The 17,192-nt window shown below is 42.7% G+C and overlaps 1 protein-coding gene across 1 annotated transcript in view; it reads left to right on the plus strand.

The window, feature by feature from the left end:
• The window catches only part of LOC106604920 (heparan sulfate glucosamine 3-O-sulfotransferase 1), a 68,465-nt gene extending 51,755 nt beyond the window's left edge, over positions 1 to 16,710 (plus strand). The window contains exon 2 of the mRNA XM_014200059.3: positions 14,826 to 16,710. Coding sequence (XP_014055534.1) covers positions 15,021 to 15,926 — 906 coding nt within the window. The 5' untranslated portion in view covers positions 14,826 to 15,020 and the 3' untranslated portion in view covers positions 15,927 to 16,710. The remainder of the gene's footprint in view (positions 1 to 14,825) is intronic.
• The last annotated feature ends 482 nt before the right edge of the window (positions 16,711 to 17,192 follow it).

Here is a 17,192-nt window from a genome sequence, read left to right on the forward strand (position 1 = left end):
CTAGTCTGACAAGCCAGGTTTCACATAATGGTGAGTGACGGGTGGGTAGAAATGGCCAAAGGTTTATTTGTTGACCACCAGGGGGCCCTGTAGGTATACATTGTCCAACTCTAACGTGATGATGTTGATGAGAGAGCAGCAGTCTCCTACCTCCCTTCCTTATCTCTTAAGCCCCTTCTTGTGTGACCTTTTGAATATATGCTGCTTGCAAATAATGTATTCAAGGAATGTCTCAAGTACCTGGCCTGTTGAACAGGTTGTCTGTACTTCCTATGAAAATGTACTCTTTCTCTGGCGCTTAATCATTTTCTCGAAAATAGAGAGCTATTATGGGAGGAATGGTGGAGTGACACAAAGCCTTTTTAAACATTGAAATTAATGTGGCCTTGTTTACACAGAACTCTTATGTTAATTGGGTTTTACTGTATTCTTAAACATTCCTCATTACTGGCAAATGTCAATGTAGCAATATCAAGTAAACAGAGTTGTGGACTCGAGTCTGACTCAAGTCACACATTTAATGACCTGGGACTCGACTTGACAGAATATAAATTCACTTGACTTGGGGACTTTGACTTGAAATTATCTGTCCAGGTTTTGTAATGTTTTGTCACTAATTTTGTGGCACTGAGTCTACTTGGATTACCTTACATGCCGCCAGAGACCGTAGCCACAGCATCGCCCAAACCTGCAACAGATTGGCTAGTGAAACGCGCACTCTGATTGGACAAGCAAACTGTCAATCAACACAGGTCAGGTGAGCTAGCGAACAGATTGCTGATTGGCTCTACAGCTATAGGATGGTGTGCAGCGCAAACATCAAATTTTAGGGGGAGAGGATTGCCATAATAAATAAATATGCGTCTCCAAAGAAAATTGGTGCTCGAGAATATTAACTGTTTACTTTGCAAACTCGCCAGCGATGGGGTAACAAATACTAGCATAGGCCTACTGGTCTTTTGGTATGTAACAATTTCTTGAAATGTATAATTTACTTTGGAATTTGTTGTTAAAATGAATTATTACTGTGATGATGACACACCATAGGGGCGGAGAGTAACAATTTTTCTCTTGTTGAAATGTTTTCTGTTGCTTTCACACATTTAAATTCATAGGCCCTATGTGGTAAATCTATATTCCATCTATTACTACAATAATTGTTAGCATTTTGTCATTCCACCCCGTACCGTTTATCGGAACACGAAGACATTTCCATTTAGTGTTTGATAGGCCTACGATACATTTTCATTTTATAGCAAACCATTTTCTTAAATGCTGACTAGACCGGGTGCACGCATGCGTCTGCGTGCGATATCGCATGCATGTTGATTTTGTCCATCCAGACATGATCAGGACATGCAGATTGAAATATCAAAACTAACTCTGAACCAACTATATTCATTTGGGGACAGGTCAAAAAGTATTAAATATTTTTAAGCCAATTTAGCTAGCTAGCTTGCTGTTGCTAGCTAATTTGTTCTGGGATATAAACATTGGGTTTTTATTTTACCTGAAATTTACACGGTCCTCTACTTCGACAATTAATTCACAGATAAAAGGGTAAACCTAGTTAGTTTCTAGTAATCTCTCCTCCTTCAGTCTCTTTCTTCTTTGGACTTTATATGGTGGTTGGCAACCAACTTTAAGGTGCGTTACCACCACCAACTGGACTGGAGTGTGGACCTCAGTTCATCTTTCAATCACCCATGTGGGTATATGTTCCTAAAAACCAATGAGGAGATGGGAGAGGCGGGACTTGCAACGCAGACACTCGTTGATGCACGAGAGCAGTTAGATGTTATTCAACAATTTATTCCTATGTGTACATTTTATTTTGCAGCGCACGTAACGCGAACGGTGTGGTCAATATGCTACCCTCTGAGTGGGCGCGATGTTTATAGGGCACATGAACGTTCACAAAGACTCATGAGGTAGAAGTTCTGTTAATTTAATTCAATGTATGGTTTCCTTCATATTTCTCTTTCCTGGGTTATGTCGTAGTTCACTGTCTGTTGCCGTGTTCAAAAGAACTGCAAACTCAGAAATGGGAACTCAGAAATCTCTAACTTTAGTGTGTTCGTAACAACCAGGAACCTGGGCAAAATCACTTTTGAATGGTCATCCAACTCGGGCCACTTTCTAAAGCTCCGACCTGAAGATCACTGACGTCATGATTTGATCTCGTATTTTTCAGAGTTCCCAGTTGTTTTGAACGCGGCGTAATTCCTGTCTGTCATTTTTGTTGTGCATAATAGGAGCGTGCGCACCTCCAGTACACACAGAAATAGGCTACGTGGCCTACGCTTTATGCTTTGGAGTCAGAATGTTGAATAACAGAAAATTATAATTCTACTTGAATATTTTGTATGATATGGCGCTTTCACCTTTTGGATCACCAAGACCTGTGAATAAATCGACTCTGAGTACGTCAACCTGCCTTGTCTTCAGCTGATTTCATGCCCTTATGAATGCTACAAGGTCCATATTTTAGAATTCCAAAGGCTAACAAAGATGCAGTGCATTCGGAAAGTATTCAGACCTCTTGTCTTTTTCCCCAAAAAATTAAGTTACAGCCTTATTCAAAAAATAATAATAATTCCCTCATAAATCTACATGCAATACCTCATAACGACAAAGCAAAAACAGGCTTTTAGAAATGTTTGCAAATGTTTTAAAAATAAACTGAAATCACATTTACATAAGTATTCAGACCCTTTACTCAGTACTTTGTTGAAGCACCTTTGGCAGTGATTACATTCTCGAGTCTTCTTGGGTATGACGCTACAAGCTTGGCACACCTGTATTTGGGGAGGTTCTCCCATTGTTATCTGTAGATCCTCTCAAGTTCTGTCAGGTTGGATGAGGATTTTCAGGTCTCTCCAGAGATGTTTGGGTTCAAGTCCGGACTCTGGCTGGGCCACTCAAGGACATTTAGAGACCGAAGCCACTCCTGCGTTGTCTTGGCTGTGTGCTTAGGGTCGTTGTCCTGTTGGAAGGGGAACCTTTGCCCCAGTCTGAGGTTCTGAGCGCTCTGGAGCAGGTTTTCATCAAGGATCTCTCTGTACTTCGCTCTGTTCATCTTTCTCTCGATCCTGACTAGTCTCCCAGTCCCTGCCACTGAAAAACATCCCCACAGCATGATGCTGCCACCACCATGCTTCACCATAGGGATGGTGCCAGGTTTCTTCCAGACATAACACTTGGCATTCAGGCCAAAGAGTTCAGTTCTTTGTTTTATCAGACCAGCGAGTCCTTTGGGTGCCTTTTGGCAAACTCCAAGTGGGCTCTCATGTGCCTTTTACTGAGGAGTAACTTCTGTCTGGCCACTCTACCATAAAGGCCTGATTGGTGGAGTGCTGCAGAGATGCTTGTCCTTCTGGAAGGTTCTCCCATCTCCTCAGAGGAACTCTGGAGCTCTGTCAAGAGTGACCATCAGGTTCTTGGTCACCTCCCTGACCAAGGCCCTTCTCCCCCGATTTCGCCGGGTGGCCAGCTCTAGGAAGAGTCTTGGTGGTTCCAAACGTCTTCCATTTAAGAATGATGGAGGCCACTGTGTTCTTGGGGACCTTCAATGCTGCAGAAATGTTTTGGTACCCTTCCCCAGATCTGTGCCTCGACACAATCCTGTCTCGGAGCTCTACAGACAATTCCTTCGGCCTCATGGCTTGGTTTTTGCTCTGACATTACATTTACATTACATTTAAGTCATTTAGCAGACGCTCTTATCCAGAGCGACTTACAAAATGGTGCATTCACCTTATGATATCCAGTGGAACAACCACTTTACAATAGTGCATCTAAATCTTTTAAGGGGGGGGGGGGGGTTAGAAGGATTACTTTATCCTATCCTAGGTATTCCTTAGAGGTGGGGTTTCAGGTGTCTCCGGAAGGTGGTGATTGACTCCGCTGTCCTGGCGTCGTGAGGGAGCTTGCTCCACCATTGGGGTGCCAGAGCAGCGAACAGTTTTGACTGGGCTGAGCGGGAACTGTGCTTCCTCAGAGGTAGGGGGGCCAGCAGGCCAGTGGAGGATGAACGCTGTTCATGAGATGACATGCACTGTCAACTGTGGGACCTTATATAGACAGGTCTGTGCCTTTCCAAATCATGTCCCATCAATTGAATTTACCACAGGTGTACTCCAAGTTGTAGAAACATCTTAAGGATGATCAATGGGAACGGGATGCACCGGAGCTCAATTTCGAGTTTCATAGCAAAGGGTCTGAATACTTATGCAAGTAAGTTATTTCTGTTTATGACTTGCATAAATAAAAAAAATGTAAAATGTTTTCTCATGGAGAATTGTATGTAGGTTGAGGATAACATTTTTTTTAGAGTGATGTAACGTAACAAGATGTTGAGAAAGGTTAGGGGTCTGAATACTTTCCGAATGCGCTGTTCATTAGGAACCAAACGGAAGAAAACAGAGCTGCTTACATTCTTCTACTCGGAGGGAGGTAAATCTAGAAGTAGGCTATTCTCGGACGCTACCTACGCACAGTAGGTGGTATGAGAAAGCGGTACGAGATGTGTGAAATTTGCAGCTTAACACTTCGGTAATATCCTATTTGGTCACACGCATCATTTGAATAAAATTGCGTTGAACCAATGTGGAATAGACGTTGAATTGATGTCTGTGCACAGTGAGATTTGTATCCGCAGGTATTTTTTTTGATAACTCTTGTAAATGTTCTGTAGTGTTAACTGTCTTTGTGTGGAGAGGAGGGACCTACATAGGAGTAAGTCCTGTGTTTCATGAAGTGCTTTTTAAGTCCTGCCTTACAATACCATATCCAAATGAAAATGTCATAAACCTGGAAAATAAAACTGAATTATTCATTGTGCTTTGAATAATGTTTTGTACCCAGTTTAGGAGGAATTTGTGACATCACTGGCAGAACAAAGTAGATTTGCCTGCCAATGTAAGTTTTTTATTTTTTATTTGTATATATTCATATAAAGGAACACATTCGGTGTGTGTGTGAGAAAGAATATATGATTCGTTCTACATCATACAATTTAAGCTAGGGAGGTCATAGAGAATTTGTTTATTATACCCAGTGATCGCTCTGCAAATAATGTATCCATTATTTAAAAGCCATACTGTTGATATGGTCTCACAGAGTTTGTGAAAGAGTGTGGGAGGGATAACTGGAGTGGAGTCAAATTTGTTCCACCCTGTTTATGCAGTTAAAGTATGGGATAGACGGAGAGACGAGGGGAGACAGAGGGAGCGACGGCAATTGAAAATAGACAGTTAGGGTCAAGGACTGCATTTTATCTCAGATAAAGGCATTGCGTGTTTGTGGGATTTCCATATGTGTTTGAACCGGCCATCAGGCATTTGAGAGGGAGAACAATAGGGTGTTTGAAATATAGAGAAAGCTGAGGATGAGTCTCTTTTACTCTAGGTAAAGGGACAGTGGGTTTGAGGTCTAATACTCCCTAATACTAATACTCCCAATGCAGGTGACAGAGTGACGACAAAATGAACGAGATGGAGGGGGAGAAAGATGGAGTTATGAAGAAGGATAGCTCCATGGCCTTACCTCACTGTGTGTGTGCTGCAGTTGGTTTCCTCAGCAGGAGGAGCAGTGGTGCGTTTGATTGGACTTCAGTCCCACCTATCTATAATCAGTTGGTGTCCACTCCGCTAGGCTACTGCTCACCACGGCAACACTGTAACAAGCCCCCGGAGCCAGGCCGAGGGCTAGTAAAGTAAAATGTAAAGCGTAAGTCAGTCTAGCAGTGTGTTACAGAGCGTTTCCCCATATCACTCTCTGTTCAGCCACTGTATGTCCAACACAGGATCCTCTGCCCTAATAAGACTTTGCTTTGCTGCAGACTTATTAACAATACAAGTCCACGAACTTTACTATTCAGGGAAGGTATCTGTATCTCTGCTCCAAGACGGCTCCGGAACCACAACAATGAGGTCCTTGATCCTATTCCAGTCAGATTCCACTGTTTGATTAGTCTTTGCATTGAAAAGGGTATATCTGCATACCTACATATGAATAGTAATACCCCAGAGATACTTTGGGATTTTGATGGATGTTTCTAACTAGCGTTAGTGCAATTGCTAACTAGCATTAGCGCAATGACGAAGTCTATGGGTATTTGCTAGTAGATATCCATAGACTTCCAGTCATTGCGCTAGTTAGCATTGGCTCACAAAACTACCTCTAACTTACTTAATACTGGACACAGAGACACAAAAATTGTATCCACTAGTTCATCTGACTCTAGGGAAGTAGATAAAGGGCCTCTGCCGAAATCCCAAAGTATCCCTTTAGTTAGCTAGCATTAGAGATTTCTGGCTAGCCTGTATCTAGTGGTTCTTATGTTGTGTAACAGTGCAATAGGTCTGGCTATGTACATGTCATTTGGTTGAGACAAATTAGTTTAGAAAATAATTGTTTGCTCTGTGTATATGTGGTGTGTAGTTGGTTGGCTTAGCTAGTTAGCAAGCTGAGATCTGTGCTCAAGATAGCTAATGTTATCTAGGTTGCTAATAATGTTTTTGAGGAGAACAGGCTAGCTCCCTGTAGCATCAAGACGAGAGGAGATGGGGAAGAACATTAAATGTGCAGTTGCTTCATTTGGCTGATGCAGTGCCCAGACGAGATAAGCTACCTGCTACAGAAATAGAATCTGAGAAATCTTTTTTTTTTTTTTAATCTTGAATGGCCCTGAGATGTCAATGTCAAACCAATGCTGTTCATTTTATTGGCTTGCTATATGAGCTGCTTTTGAAAATGTCTGTCTGCTACAGCTAGCTTGTTGTTTTTCTAGTGTCTGTTAAATGCTACAGCCACAACATCATGATCATTGGGTGAGCTAGCTAGAACAACATCAATTAGCTAGCTATAATATCAGATAAACATTTTCAGGTAAAGCATGGATAGAGCTACAGTGGTTCTTCCTTTAAAAGTTACGAGCTTATGCCGCGACCGTTTGTAGTAGATGGTGGCATTCTGTCATTGCACCACACTATCACAAGAGGGAGTTAGAATGCTCATCTATCGGTAGTCTAAACTGTGGCAATTAATGGAGGAGTTTTCAGTCTGAGTCTCTCCTCTGGCACTAGAGTCCTGCATCAGGCATCAACAACAAAAACTGTCGGTGGTCCTGGAGTTAAGAGAACTTGGGTAAATGCAATGGGGTATCTCACTTGACATGTGGACTGACAATTATAAAAAAAATTTTAAATAGGCACGGATGACTTTTGGTTTCTCTCCCCCTAAAAACATAAATTATTGTAAATAACCAACTGGCTTTATTTACAAATTAATAAGAATGTCTCACCCCATGTTCAAGAATGGCCTTTTTCCCTTTATTCAGATTCCAACTCTCACATTCGGTTATTTGAAACAATCTTCTCCAAAATATAGTTATTTTTTTAATCAAGTTAATCTGCTCATGTTGTGTGTTCAATTATTTGTGACATTGTGGAATTTAAAGCATATTGAAGATAGTTCCGAGGGCCGATCTGTTATCCAGCGATTAGTTTAATAGCCTGGCTGCTATAGGGGTGAAAATCCCCCCGACTTGCAATGTATACGATGCTTAAGTGCTCTAAAGTTTTACACAGTATCTGTTCATCGACATCTTTATGCTTTCGTTAATAAAATAACGATAAATACTTTCAAAATGCAGATGTTTATTTCAACTCCTGTACAGCACATCTCAGCTACATTTAAGTTGCACATTCCCTCAGCTCCACGACCATGAGTAAAACCTTGCTGAGATCAATGTATTTGTTGCGTTGTTGTATCGTCAGTTTCTCAAGTTACAGATGAATTTTTCAGAGTAAAGTAGGCTAGTGAAGGCAACAAATTGTTGCTGACTGGAACACCCAAAGTCATCCAATTGTTATAATAGGATTTGAAGCAATAGCCTACATGCGTGTGGTCAACTATTTCAGCACCATTTCGGACTGGTCTTGATAAATCAATTAGATTTTTATTTTTTATTAATCTCTGTTTGGGTATTGGTTAGCCTACAATCAGGGTGTGGTAATAGTAGTAGTATTTTGCTCTTAGTAGCCTACTCCCGAACGGTCACATTGTACAGCCCTTAATGGTTTCGTTTTTCTTGGAATAGAAACACTATAATATTAATAAAATTAATTACATTTCTTAAAATCAATCCCATATACTATGTTCTTACAAAAAAGGTTTTAAATTCTCTAGTACAGCCAATATTAAAAACTGTCAAATAGTTCTCAAAGATGCCCTCTGGTGGTCAAACTAGCATTAATGGCAACAATGGCTGACACTTAAATAACGTGCCATAGAATTCTGCTGCAGCCTGCAAGGTGTATTGCAGTATGATGCAACTTTTAAAGGAAGAACCACTGTAACAATCTGTAATTGTATTATTTTAAACCACCTCATGCACATCTGTATCTGTTACATTGCAAAGTTTGTTTTAATGTATTTGTACTGTATTGTTTTCTGTCTCAAATTTTACAAATCATCAGCATGAAGGATACCTAATTCTGTTTGAATTGTCAAGTGGACTGAATTGTCATTCAAATAACGTTGTGCCTCTATCAGATCTGCTAAGCAGACGTCTGGCTCTGCTAGCCACACAGCCACTACCTCAGAGTGGTTGGGTAAGCTCCTTCCTGGCTGGCCCTGTCCAGGGGTGACATTGGACAGGGTCACAGTGTCTCCCAACTCCCCTGTTTCAGTCCCCAGTAATTATTCTGCAATAGTTTATGTGCCAGGGTTCTAGGGTCAACTTGTCTTATCTAGACCAGTATTCACAAAGAGTTCGCACAAAGTGCTGATCTAGGATCCGTTTTTAATTTTAGATCATAAAAGATCAAATTATTTTGCCTGGTGCGACCTGATCCTAGATCAGCACTTCTACTTATGTGGCCTATTTCCATACAGGATTTATCTCAGTGTGTTACCCAAAAGGCTCAGGACCTGCTCTCACTTGCAGTCAGTCAGGCCGCTGGTACTTTTCAGCCTGCATTTACATAAAAATGGCTAACTGTGAACTTGAATATCTTCTCACAAAGCAGCTGTTTTGATTTATGCAGAGGTTGTTGATTCTGCTCTTCACAAGTCCTCACTGCCAGCACTAGCTATGGAAACGATTTCCCTAGTATAATATAAGGGTGTATACACTGGTGTAACACTGTTGTTAGTCAAAAAGCAGCATTGGATGCTTTGTGTGTCTCACTAATTGCAATGAAAATCAGTGGTCAGCCAGCTAGAAGGGTGTCTTTAGTCGCAAAACTTACCGTTATTTTCCAGTCCATTTAAATGTTGAGCTCGAGGTGATTTAAACCTTTAACCGCTAGAGAGTGTCCGAAGTTAGTCCGGTGTTGGGGGAAAATTAGCTAGCTTAATTAGAACGTGTGACTTAAAGGAGTGTGGCAAGCATTTGCCTACATAAATATTTTCAGTCATCAACACGTCATTTGAAGATGCACTGTTATTCAATACAAAATGTATTGGCTAAACATTTTAATGTACAGTACACATGGGTTCTGTAAGAAAACATTGTCGTAATAAACCGCTAGCTTGTCATAGCATACTCTCATGGTCTGTGCTATGCGGAATCCTTGGGATGTTCCAAACGGTACTCGTTAAGTTGACTTTTTAAATAGTTAAGGTTAGGGTTAGGTAAGGGTTAAGTTTAGAGTAAGGGTTTAGGGTACTTCCCAAGGACCCCGCATAGCACTGACCCTCTCATTGCAAGGTTGCATAAAGTCTTTGTTTACACAGTGGCGGTGCGTGGGTAAAATCACTGGTGAAGCCAAGCCAGAAAAAAAGCCATAGTACAAGCTATGTGTTCATATGCCTTGACACCGTGATATACAGGCCTAAGGTGGAGACAATAAGAAGACAGTGGCAGAATAAATTCATCCACACATTTGTTTCATTACAAAACTGGAGAGAAACATCTGTCTGGTGAAGTCCACAAAACATTTTGCATGTAACAAACAGTTACTTGACCTACAGCATGGTCAAGCAAGGTAATATTTCCAACACTTTCGGACTACTAAACAACTATTGCTTAGTCTAATAGTGACAACTAAAATATACCAAAAACAATTTAGTCCAGTCAACATAAGTTCAATATGTGTGTCATGTTGCCTAAATGGTCTAGGACTACAGGCTTTAAAGGCTTTACATTTTTGTTGTACTAGGCTACCTGGCTAAAATGCTTGCTCACAAGCCTAGCTTCCTTTCATGGGCAACGATGCGCCAGGCCAACTAGTTTAAATTAGCATGCTACATCTAGCTACATGTTGCACTTCCATCCTCTCAGGTTAGGGAAACAGTGTATGAATGTAATGGTTGGTTCAGAATCGCCATTATAATCATTGGTCTGTATGGAGAATTAAGTAAAACCACAAGTCCAAATCCCTATCTCCATCCATGGCTAATTTAGGAAAGGGACAATTTTAGCTAGCCTCCGGTGTACAACAACACAACGAGATGCAACAATTCACGTTTTTTTTCTGTTAATGACGTTTGACTTCTGATATGTCGTCAATGGTCTGAATCCAAACTGGCTTCCCTTGAGTTATATTTTTTTTTTTTTTTTTTTTTTTTGTGCGCCAGGATCATTCACAGCTAAATTCACACTCAGTTTGCCCCAATGCTGATTGGTTGTTATTTTTTTTTTTTTTTTATCAAGCGAGGCCAAATGCCCGCTGGCTTCCCTTGAATTCAATGCTATGGACAGCAGCAATGTCATCCTCTTTTTGGCCAGACAGCATCAGATACGCAACACATACTGAGACAGAGGGGTGCTGTTTCGTTAGCCTGGATGTTATCTCCAGTGGGGTACATTCAGCCTCTTGCGAATTGAAGGAAATGTATGAAACACAGATAGACGATATACATTCTTTTTTTATTTTTTGGAGATGCCTGGCTTCCCTTGGCATTCATGAATACACGCCACTGTGTTTACATGACCTTTGGCTGTTTTGAAAACTGTAGTAGATCTACTCGAAGCAAATGCTGATGCTGACACCTATTATGAACGCCATGTTACTGCATTTCAATGCTTATGCTTATTTGTGAGCAGTGCAGATTTACTTTGAGACAGTTTAATTCAATCAGCCAACCAACCCTTGTGGTGGTTTAGCACAAAGACTTTTGGATACTTCTTATCCACTACCATAGAAAGACACATCTTTAAATTGTACCTAAGAAGGTGCACTAAACTTTTACTGTCGTATTTATAGAGGATATAGTTTATTTTTGGTGTATATCCTGTAAACCACAAATATGTTACTATTGAAATCATAATTTAGTGTACACTATACTGTATATGCAGAAGTATGTGGACACCCCTTCAAATTAGTGACATTCTAGACGGTTCTGTGCTTCCAACTTTGTGGCAACAGTTTGGGGAAGGCCCTTTCCTGTTTCACCTTGACAATGCCCCCGTGCAGAGGTCCATACAGAAATGTTTTGTAGATATCGGTGTGGAAGAAATCAACTGGCCTGCACAGAGCCCTGACCTCAACCCCATCCAACACCTTTGGGATGAACTGGAACGCCAACTGTGAGCCAGGCCTAATCACCCAACATCATTGCCCAACGTCACTAAGGCTCTTGTGGCTGAATGGTGTCAAGTCCCCACAGCAATGTTCCAACATCTAGTGGAAAGCCTTCCCAGATGAGTGGAGGCTGTTACTGCATTTCAATGCTTATGCTTATTTGTGAGCAGTGCAGATTTACTTTGAGACAGTTTAATTCAATCAGCCAACCAACCCTTGTGGTGGTTTAGCACAAAGACTTTTGGATACTTCTTATCCACTACCATAGAAAGACACATCTTTAAGTTGTACCTAAGAAGGTGCACTAAACTTTTACTGTCGTATTTATAGAGGATATAGTTTATTTTTGGTGTATATCCTGTAAACCACAAATATGTTACTATTGAAATCATAATTTAGTGTACACTATACTGTATATGCAGAAGTATGTGGACACCCCTTCAAATTAGTGACATTCTAGACGGTTCTGTGCTTCCAACTTTGTGGCAACAGTTTGGGGAAGGCCCTTTCCTGTTTCACCTTGACAATGCCCCCGTGCAGAGGTCCATACAGAAATGTTTTGTAGATATCGGTGTGGAAGAAATCAACTGGCCTGCACAGAGCCCTGACCTCAACCCCATCCAACACCTTTGGGATGAACTGGAACGCCAACTGTGAGCCAGGCCTAATCACCCAACATCATTGCCCAACGTCACTAAGGCTCTTGTGGCTGAATGGTGTCAAGTCCCCACAGCAATGTTCCAACATCTAGTGGAAAGCCTTCCCAGATGAGTGGAGGCTGTTACAGCAGCAAAGGGTGGACCAACTCCATATTAATGCCCATGATTTTGGAATGAGATGTTCGACAAGCAGGTGTCCACATACATTTGGTGATGTAATATACATTTTAATCCTTTAGAGCTCAATTGATAGAGGTTTTTCATTCCACCTCTAAAAAACATATCAGGAGATACATTGGTCATCGGTGACTTTTGCCTCCCTAAAATTGGTATCGGACCCAAAAATCGCATATCGGTCGGGATCTATTCTAGACCGTGCCTTAGATATAGATGACTGGCTGGTTTGACTAATTAGTGGGAGTTGGCTTCCTGTGGAGCAGGAAACCTGTGGCTTCTCCCTCTGTGCCTCCTAGGATGATGAATAATAGGGTCGAACCATGACCTACACTAGCTCAGGCTCTCCGTGATAATGCTATGAGGTAATAAGCCTGAGATCACAGAAGATCAGCGCCGCGTGTGTGATAGACGTAGGTAGGCATAGCTAAATGATTGCAGATGTAAAGCATGCAGGTGTTAATGGGCATTTTTATTTCATGTTTTTTTTATTTTTTTTTACAATGGCAAGTATATTCAATATCTTGTTTTATTCAGCCAACTGCAATGTGACTTCCTACTTAGTTCTGTACTAAGTATATTGCCAGTCTCTTGTCTGTAATCTGCCGGTATTCCGTTTCTATCTCCAATAGTCCAATATTTTTAGTTAAAGGCTCTGCCAGATGCTGACAGTGTGCCGGGCCGGCTGTGTGATGAATGAAAACCTGAAGATATGCATCAAGTCTTGAATAAAGCAATGCGGCTCAGTGGGATGTGAAACAATGGCTCATTCCAGGTGGCGGTGTGCTGAGGGAGTGAGGGGAATTGGATAAGACAGGAAGGTCGCCTGACTGCCTGGCTGTTAGCATTGGACTTGGCAGCTCTCCGCCATGGAAGCGCTGACAGGCAGTCGTGCCTGTCACAGCGCGTAAGTGGCTCCCTGCGCTGACATTCAGAGTAGAGCACCTTTTCTTTATCCACAGTGCTTCTGGGAAGGTCCAGTCCCCAGGGCTGCATCCCCTATAGCCCTAGCCCCCATACCTAGTCCATGCCCCAGCCCTCATTCTTAACCCCGGCCCCAGACCTTATACCTAGCCCAAGCCCTCAACTCCACATCTTGGCCGAGCCCCCAGCCTTATTCCCATACCCACAGCTACCTAGCCCCAGCTCTATCTCCATCCATAACCCCATACCCAGCCCCATACTTAACATCCACAGCCCCCTGGCCAGAGATTGGAGCTTTATGGCGGTCCAGGTATCACTCCCTTCAGTCTGCAATGGGAAGAGCTGATTAGAGAGAGGGGGAGGCTGGTAGTGGCTCTGTGGGAACAGACAACCCTCTGGGAAGTGGGGAACAGATTTGTCCTCTGCTGTTTAGGGAGTGGGAGGCTTCATCCAGAGTGAGCTGTGACTGTTGTTGTTCCTTAGCAATAGCTTTGTGTTTATTCAATCATAGCCATGGTAGTGGTTGACTAAATATTGGGAAACAGCAAAGTGGAAATAATAAAGTAATATTTATAGAGACTTACCATGACCTTTTGGTTTTTGTTGGATGTTTATGCAGCAGAGCAGTTATTTTGACTGTCATGGAGAAATGTTTTCCTCGTGAAAGTATTTGAGAAGACTTTTAAGGTCAGAAGGATTCAACTGTTCAGTATATCCAGTATTTTAAATCCTAGTCCTCCCGTCCTAGTCTTACAACAAAAAGGTATCTTGACTCTTCAGATTAAGTTTAGACTCACGCAGGAATGAGGATGGAGAAATCGTTTTAGATGCAACGAGCGTATGTACTGGAAAGTTGTGCATCTTACATTACTTCAGGAAGTCTACTCTCAACAACCCACTTCAATGCCCATGATACTTAGCGTTAGAACTAAGGCTACGGAAACCCACTAGAACATAAATACTTTGTCCCAATACATAACATCCTTCACTTGGCCTTGCTTTTGATCTTGCTTCACGTGTATGGAAAGTCTAAGTTATCCAGAACTGAAAACTCCTCTTATTTCTACAGCCACAATTTGTCCTTAAAACCTACCTCAGCTGTCTGGATTGAAATGTTCCAGGGCGGATATTGACTGTATTGATTTGAGTGAGGATTATGACCCGGTAAAACAAGATGAAGTAGTGTGACCTCTGTGTTTTGACCCCGAGTCACGCTCTCACATATCTGGCCCACATTTTGTAATGAGCAAAAAAATGATATATTCCTGTGAAATTACAGCATAGAACTAAACGTAAGTGACTCTTGATATGGGAAGGAGAGATCTGAGAGGGAGATAGAAGGACAAAATGAGAGACGCGAAGGGAGATGAATAATGATAACCGAAGGAGAGGAATCACTTGAGTCAGACATACATTCTATGAATTACTAGAAAGCTTTGTCAGGTAAAATAAGAAAGTGCTTTGGGCCTATGCTAGCTATTCAGATGGGAAGATCTAAGTCCATTTCTTTTCTTCTTGTCTTCTGTCTCTCCAGATGTGCTTCGGACTGGCTGTGGTTTCTCCTCCTCATCCTCCTTCTGATGTTCAATGGCAGATGAAAACCGCTCCCTTCTCCTTTCCTGTCATCTTTGATCTCAGAGAGATGGCTCTGATCCACAGCTAAACAACAGGACATCCTTCTCTGATCTCCTCTCTCTCTCTGACCATCTTCTCATCACCCTCCCTCACCATGGCCTGCTTGCTGGTAGCAGTGTTCCTCTTGGTTTTCCAGGCATATGCTGCCCCACTAGATTTTCTTCAGAGTTTGGATCTAGGCCCTGGACTCGCAGCTAATGACACTCTGTCTCCACCCCTGGGGACTAGTAAATGTGCCCCCCACAGCATCATCATTGGGGTGCGCAAGGGGGGCACACGCGCCCTGCTGGAAATGCTGGACATCCACCCTGAGGTCGCTGCCGCTGCCACAGAGGTGCACTTTTTCGACTGGGACGAGAACTACGCTAAGGGCTTTGACTGGTACCGTGAGCTGATGCCATATTCCTACCCACACCAGATCACAGTGGAGAAGACGCCAGGCTACTTCACCTCTGCCTTGGCGCCAGAACGCATCCGTGCCATGAACTCCTCCATCAAGCTGCTGCTGATCTTGCGGGACCCAACTGAACGTGTCATCTCAGACTACACCCAGGTCTACTTCAACCGCCTGGAGAACCACAAGCCAGTGCAGGCCATTGAGAACCTGCTGGTGCGCAGCGGAGCCCTCAACATCCGCTATAAGGCCATCCAGCGGAGCCTCTACGACATGCACATGCGCAACTGGTTGCGCTATTTCCCCCTAGAGCAGATCCACATCGTGGATGGGGATACTTTGATCCGGGACCCGTTGCCTGAGCTACAGAAGGTGGAGCGTTTTCTCAACCTGGCCCCCAGGATAATGTCCTCCAACTTCTACTTCAACCAGACCAAGGGGTTCTACTGCATCCGGAGTGAAGGGCGAGAGCGCTGCCTGCACGAGTCCAAAGGGCGTCCCCACCCGGCCGTCAACGGTACCGTGCTGCAGCAGCTACGCTCCTTCCTACGGGAGCACAACCATAACTTCTACCGGCTGGTGAAGCGCTCCTTTGACTGGCAGTAAGGCAGTTCACCCCTCTACCTATGAGGACTAGTTTCCCCTAGCCCACATATGACTGTTCAAGGACTGACTGACCAGTGTTATAGGGGGAGAAGCACTTTACGAACTCTGACACCCAAGCACCCCTGTCAATCGCCTTTTACTCTGCTCTGGTGTCAGCAGAGCAGTTCCACATTTACGAAGCAAGAACTTACAAACTAACATGGAAAAATCCCCAAGATTGAAGTAGTTCTCTGTACTGTACCTGCCAAAAGTGAAGTGATGCAGATTGTGGAAAAACTCATTTGTGAACCTGATTTAACTTTCGTTTGATATTACTGTACTTGATAATAAATAGTTTTGCTTTAAAAATGTAACGGTGGAATGGGATCTTTTTCACCCTTGGTTCTTTGTGCTGCTCTCCAGCTCCTAACCTGAGTTATTTAGAGAGCATGCTAAGGTAGACTGAGGCATTAGGCAAAGCGTTTGATTCGCTGCGGTGGAAGGACATTAATGCAGGGAAATGGTTTCCCTCGAGCGCCGCTTTAGTAGTACAGAAATCACTAATGGATTTGGACGTTGAAGGTAGTGCCTGCAGCAAAAGGGGCCGAAATCACAAGAGTCAGCAAGCTGAAGTCAAAGAGCTCTTCCTGTATTTTACCACTGTTCAGTGTTCAACGGTTTGATTAGGCTGTAGAGGCAGCCAGTAAATCATATGCTTATCGTAGCAGTTCTCACAGGAGTTGTGCTGTATGTAAGATGCCGTTTCACAAGTGTGATTATTCAACATAAACAGCAGAGAAACATATTACTATGTTCATCATGGTTATTATGGATGGATACTTTGTGTTTTCTTAGAACCATTCTGTCAGATCACTTGCCATTCCATGCCACAGAGAATCGGCACATTTCAGATTGTCACGGGTCATGTTTCCTCATTGATCAGGCTTTAAACAGCAGCCAAAGCTGCCTGTCTGGAGAGACACCACTGGTGCTTATGTGATCTCCCTTCTGTCTGGTGGCTCTGTCAGATGCTAAAAGAGTGCACCCGTTCTCCAAGGGGGTCAGACATCAATGCTGCCGGCTCTATCCCTTGCCAGCAGGAGGGGTATGTTGGTCTGTCCACACTAAAATATGAAGTTCGATACAAGCAATGTTTTTCACACTCCGTCTTGCCATATCCTATTTACTGATGCTGTATTATGTTTTATTGATGTGTCATATTAGTTTATGCAGCCATACTTTTGTTCTACGGCTCCATCCAGCACATCAGAATACTCTAAACTCAGC

The sequence above is a fragment of the Salmo salar genome, chromosome 01, assembly GCF_965601325.2.
Source record: "Salmo salar chromosome 01, fSalSal1, whole genome shotgun sequence".
Taxonomy (NCBI): Eukaryota; Metazoa; Chordata; class Actinopteri; order Salmoniformes; family Salmonidae; genus Salmo; species Salmo salar.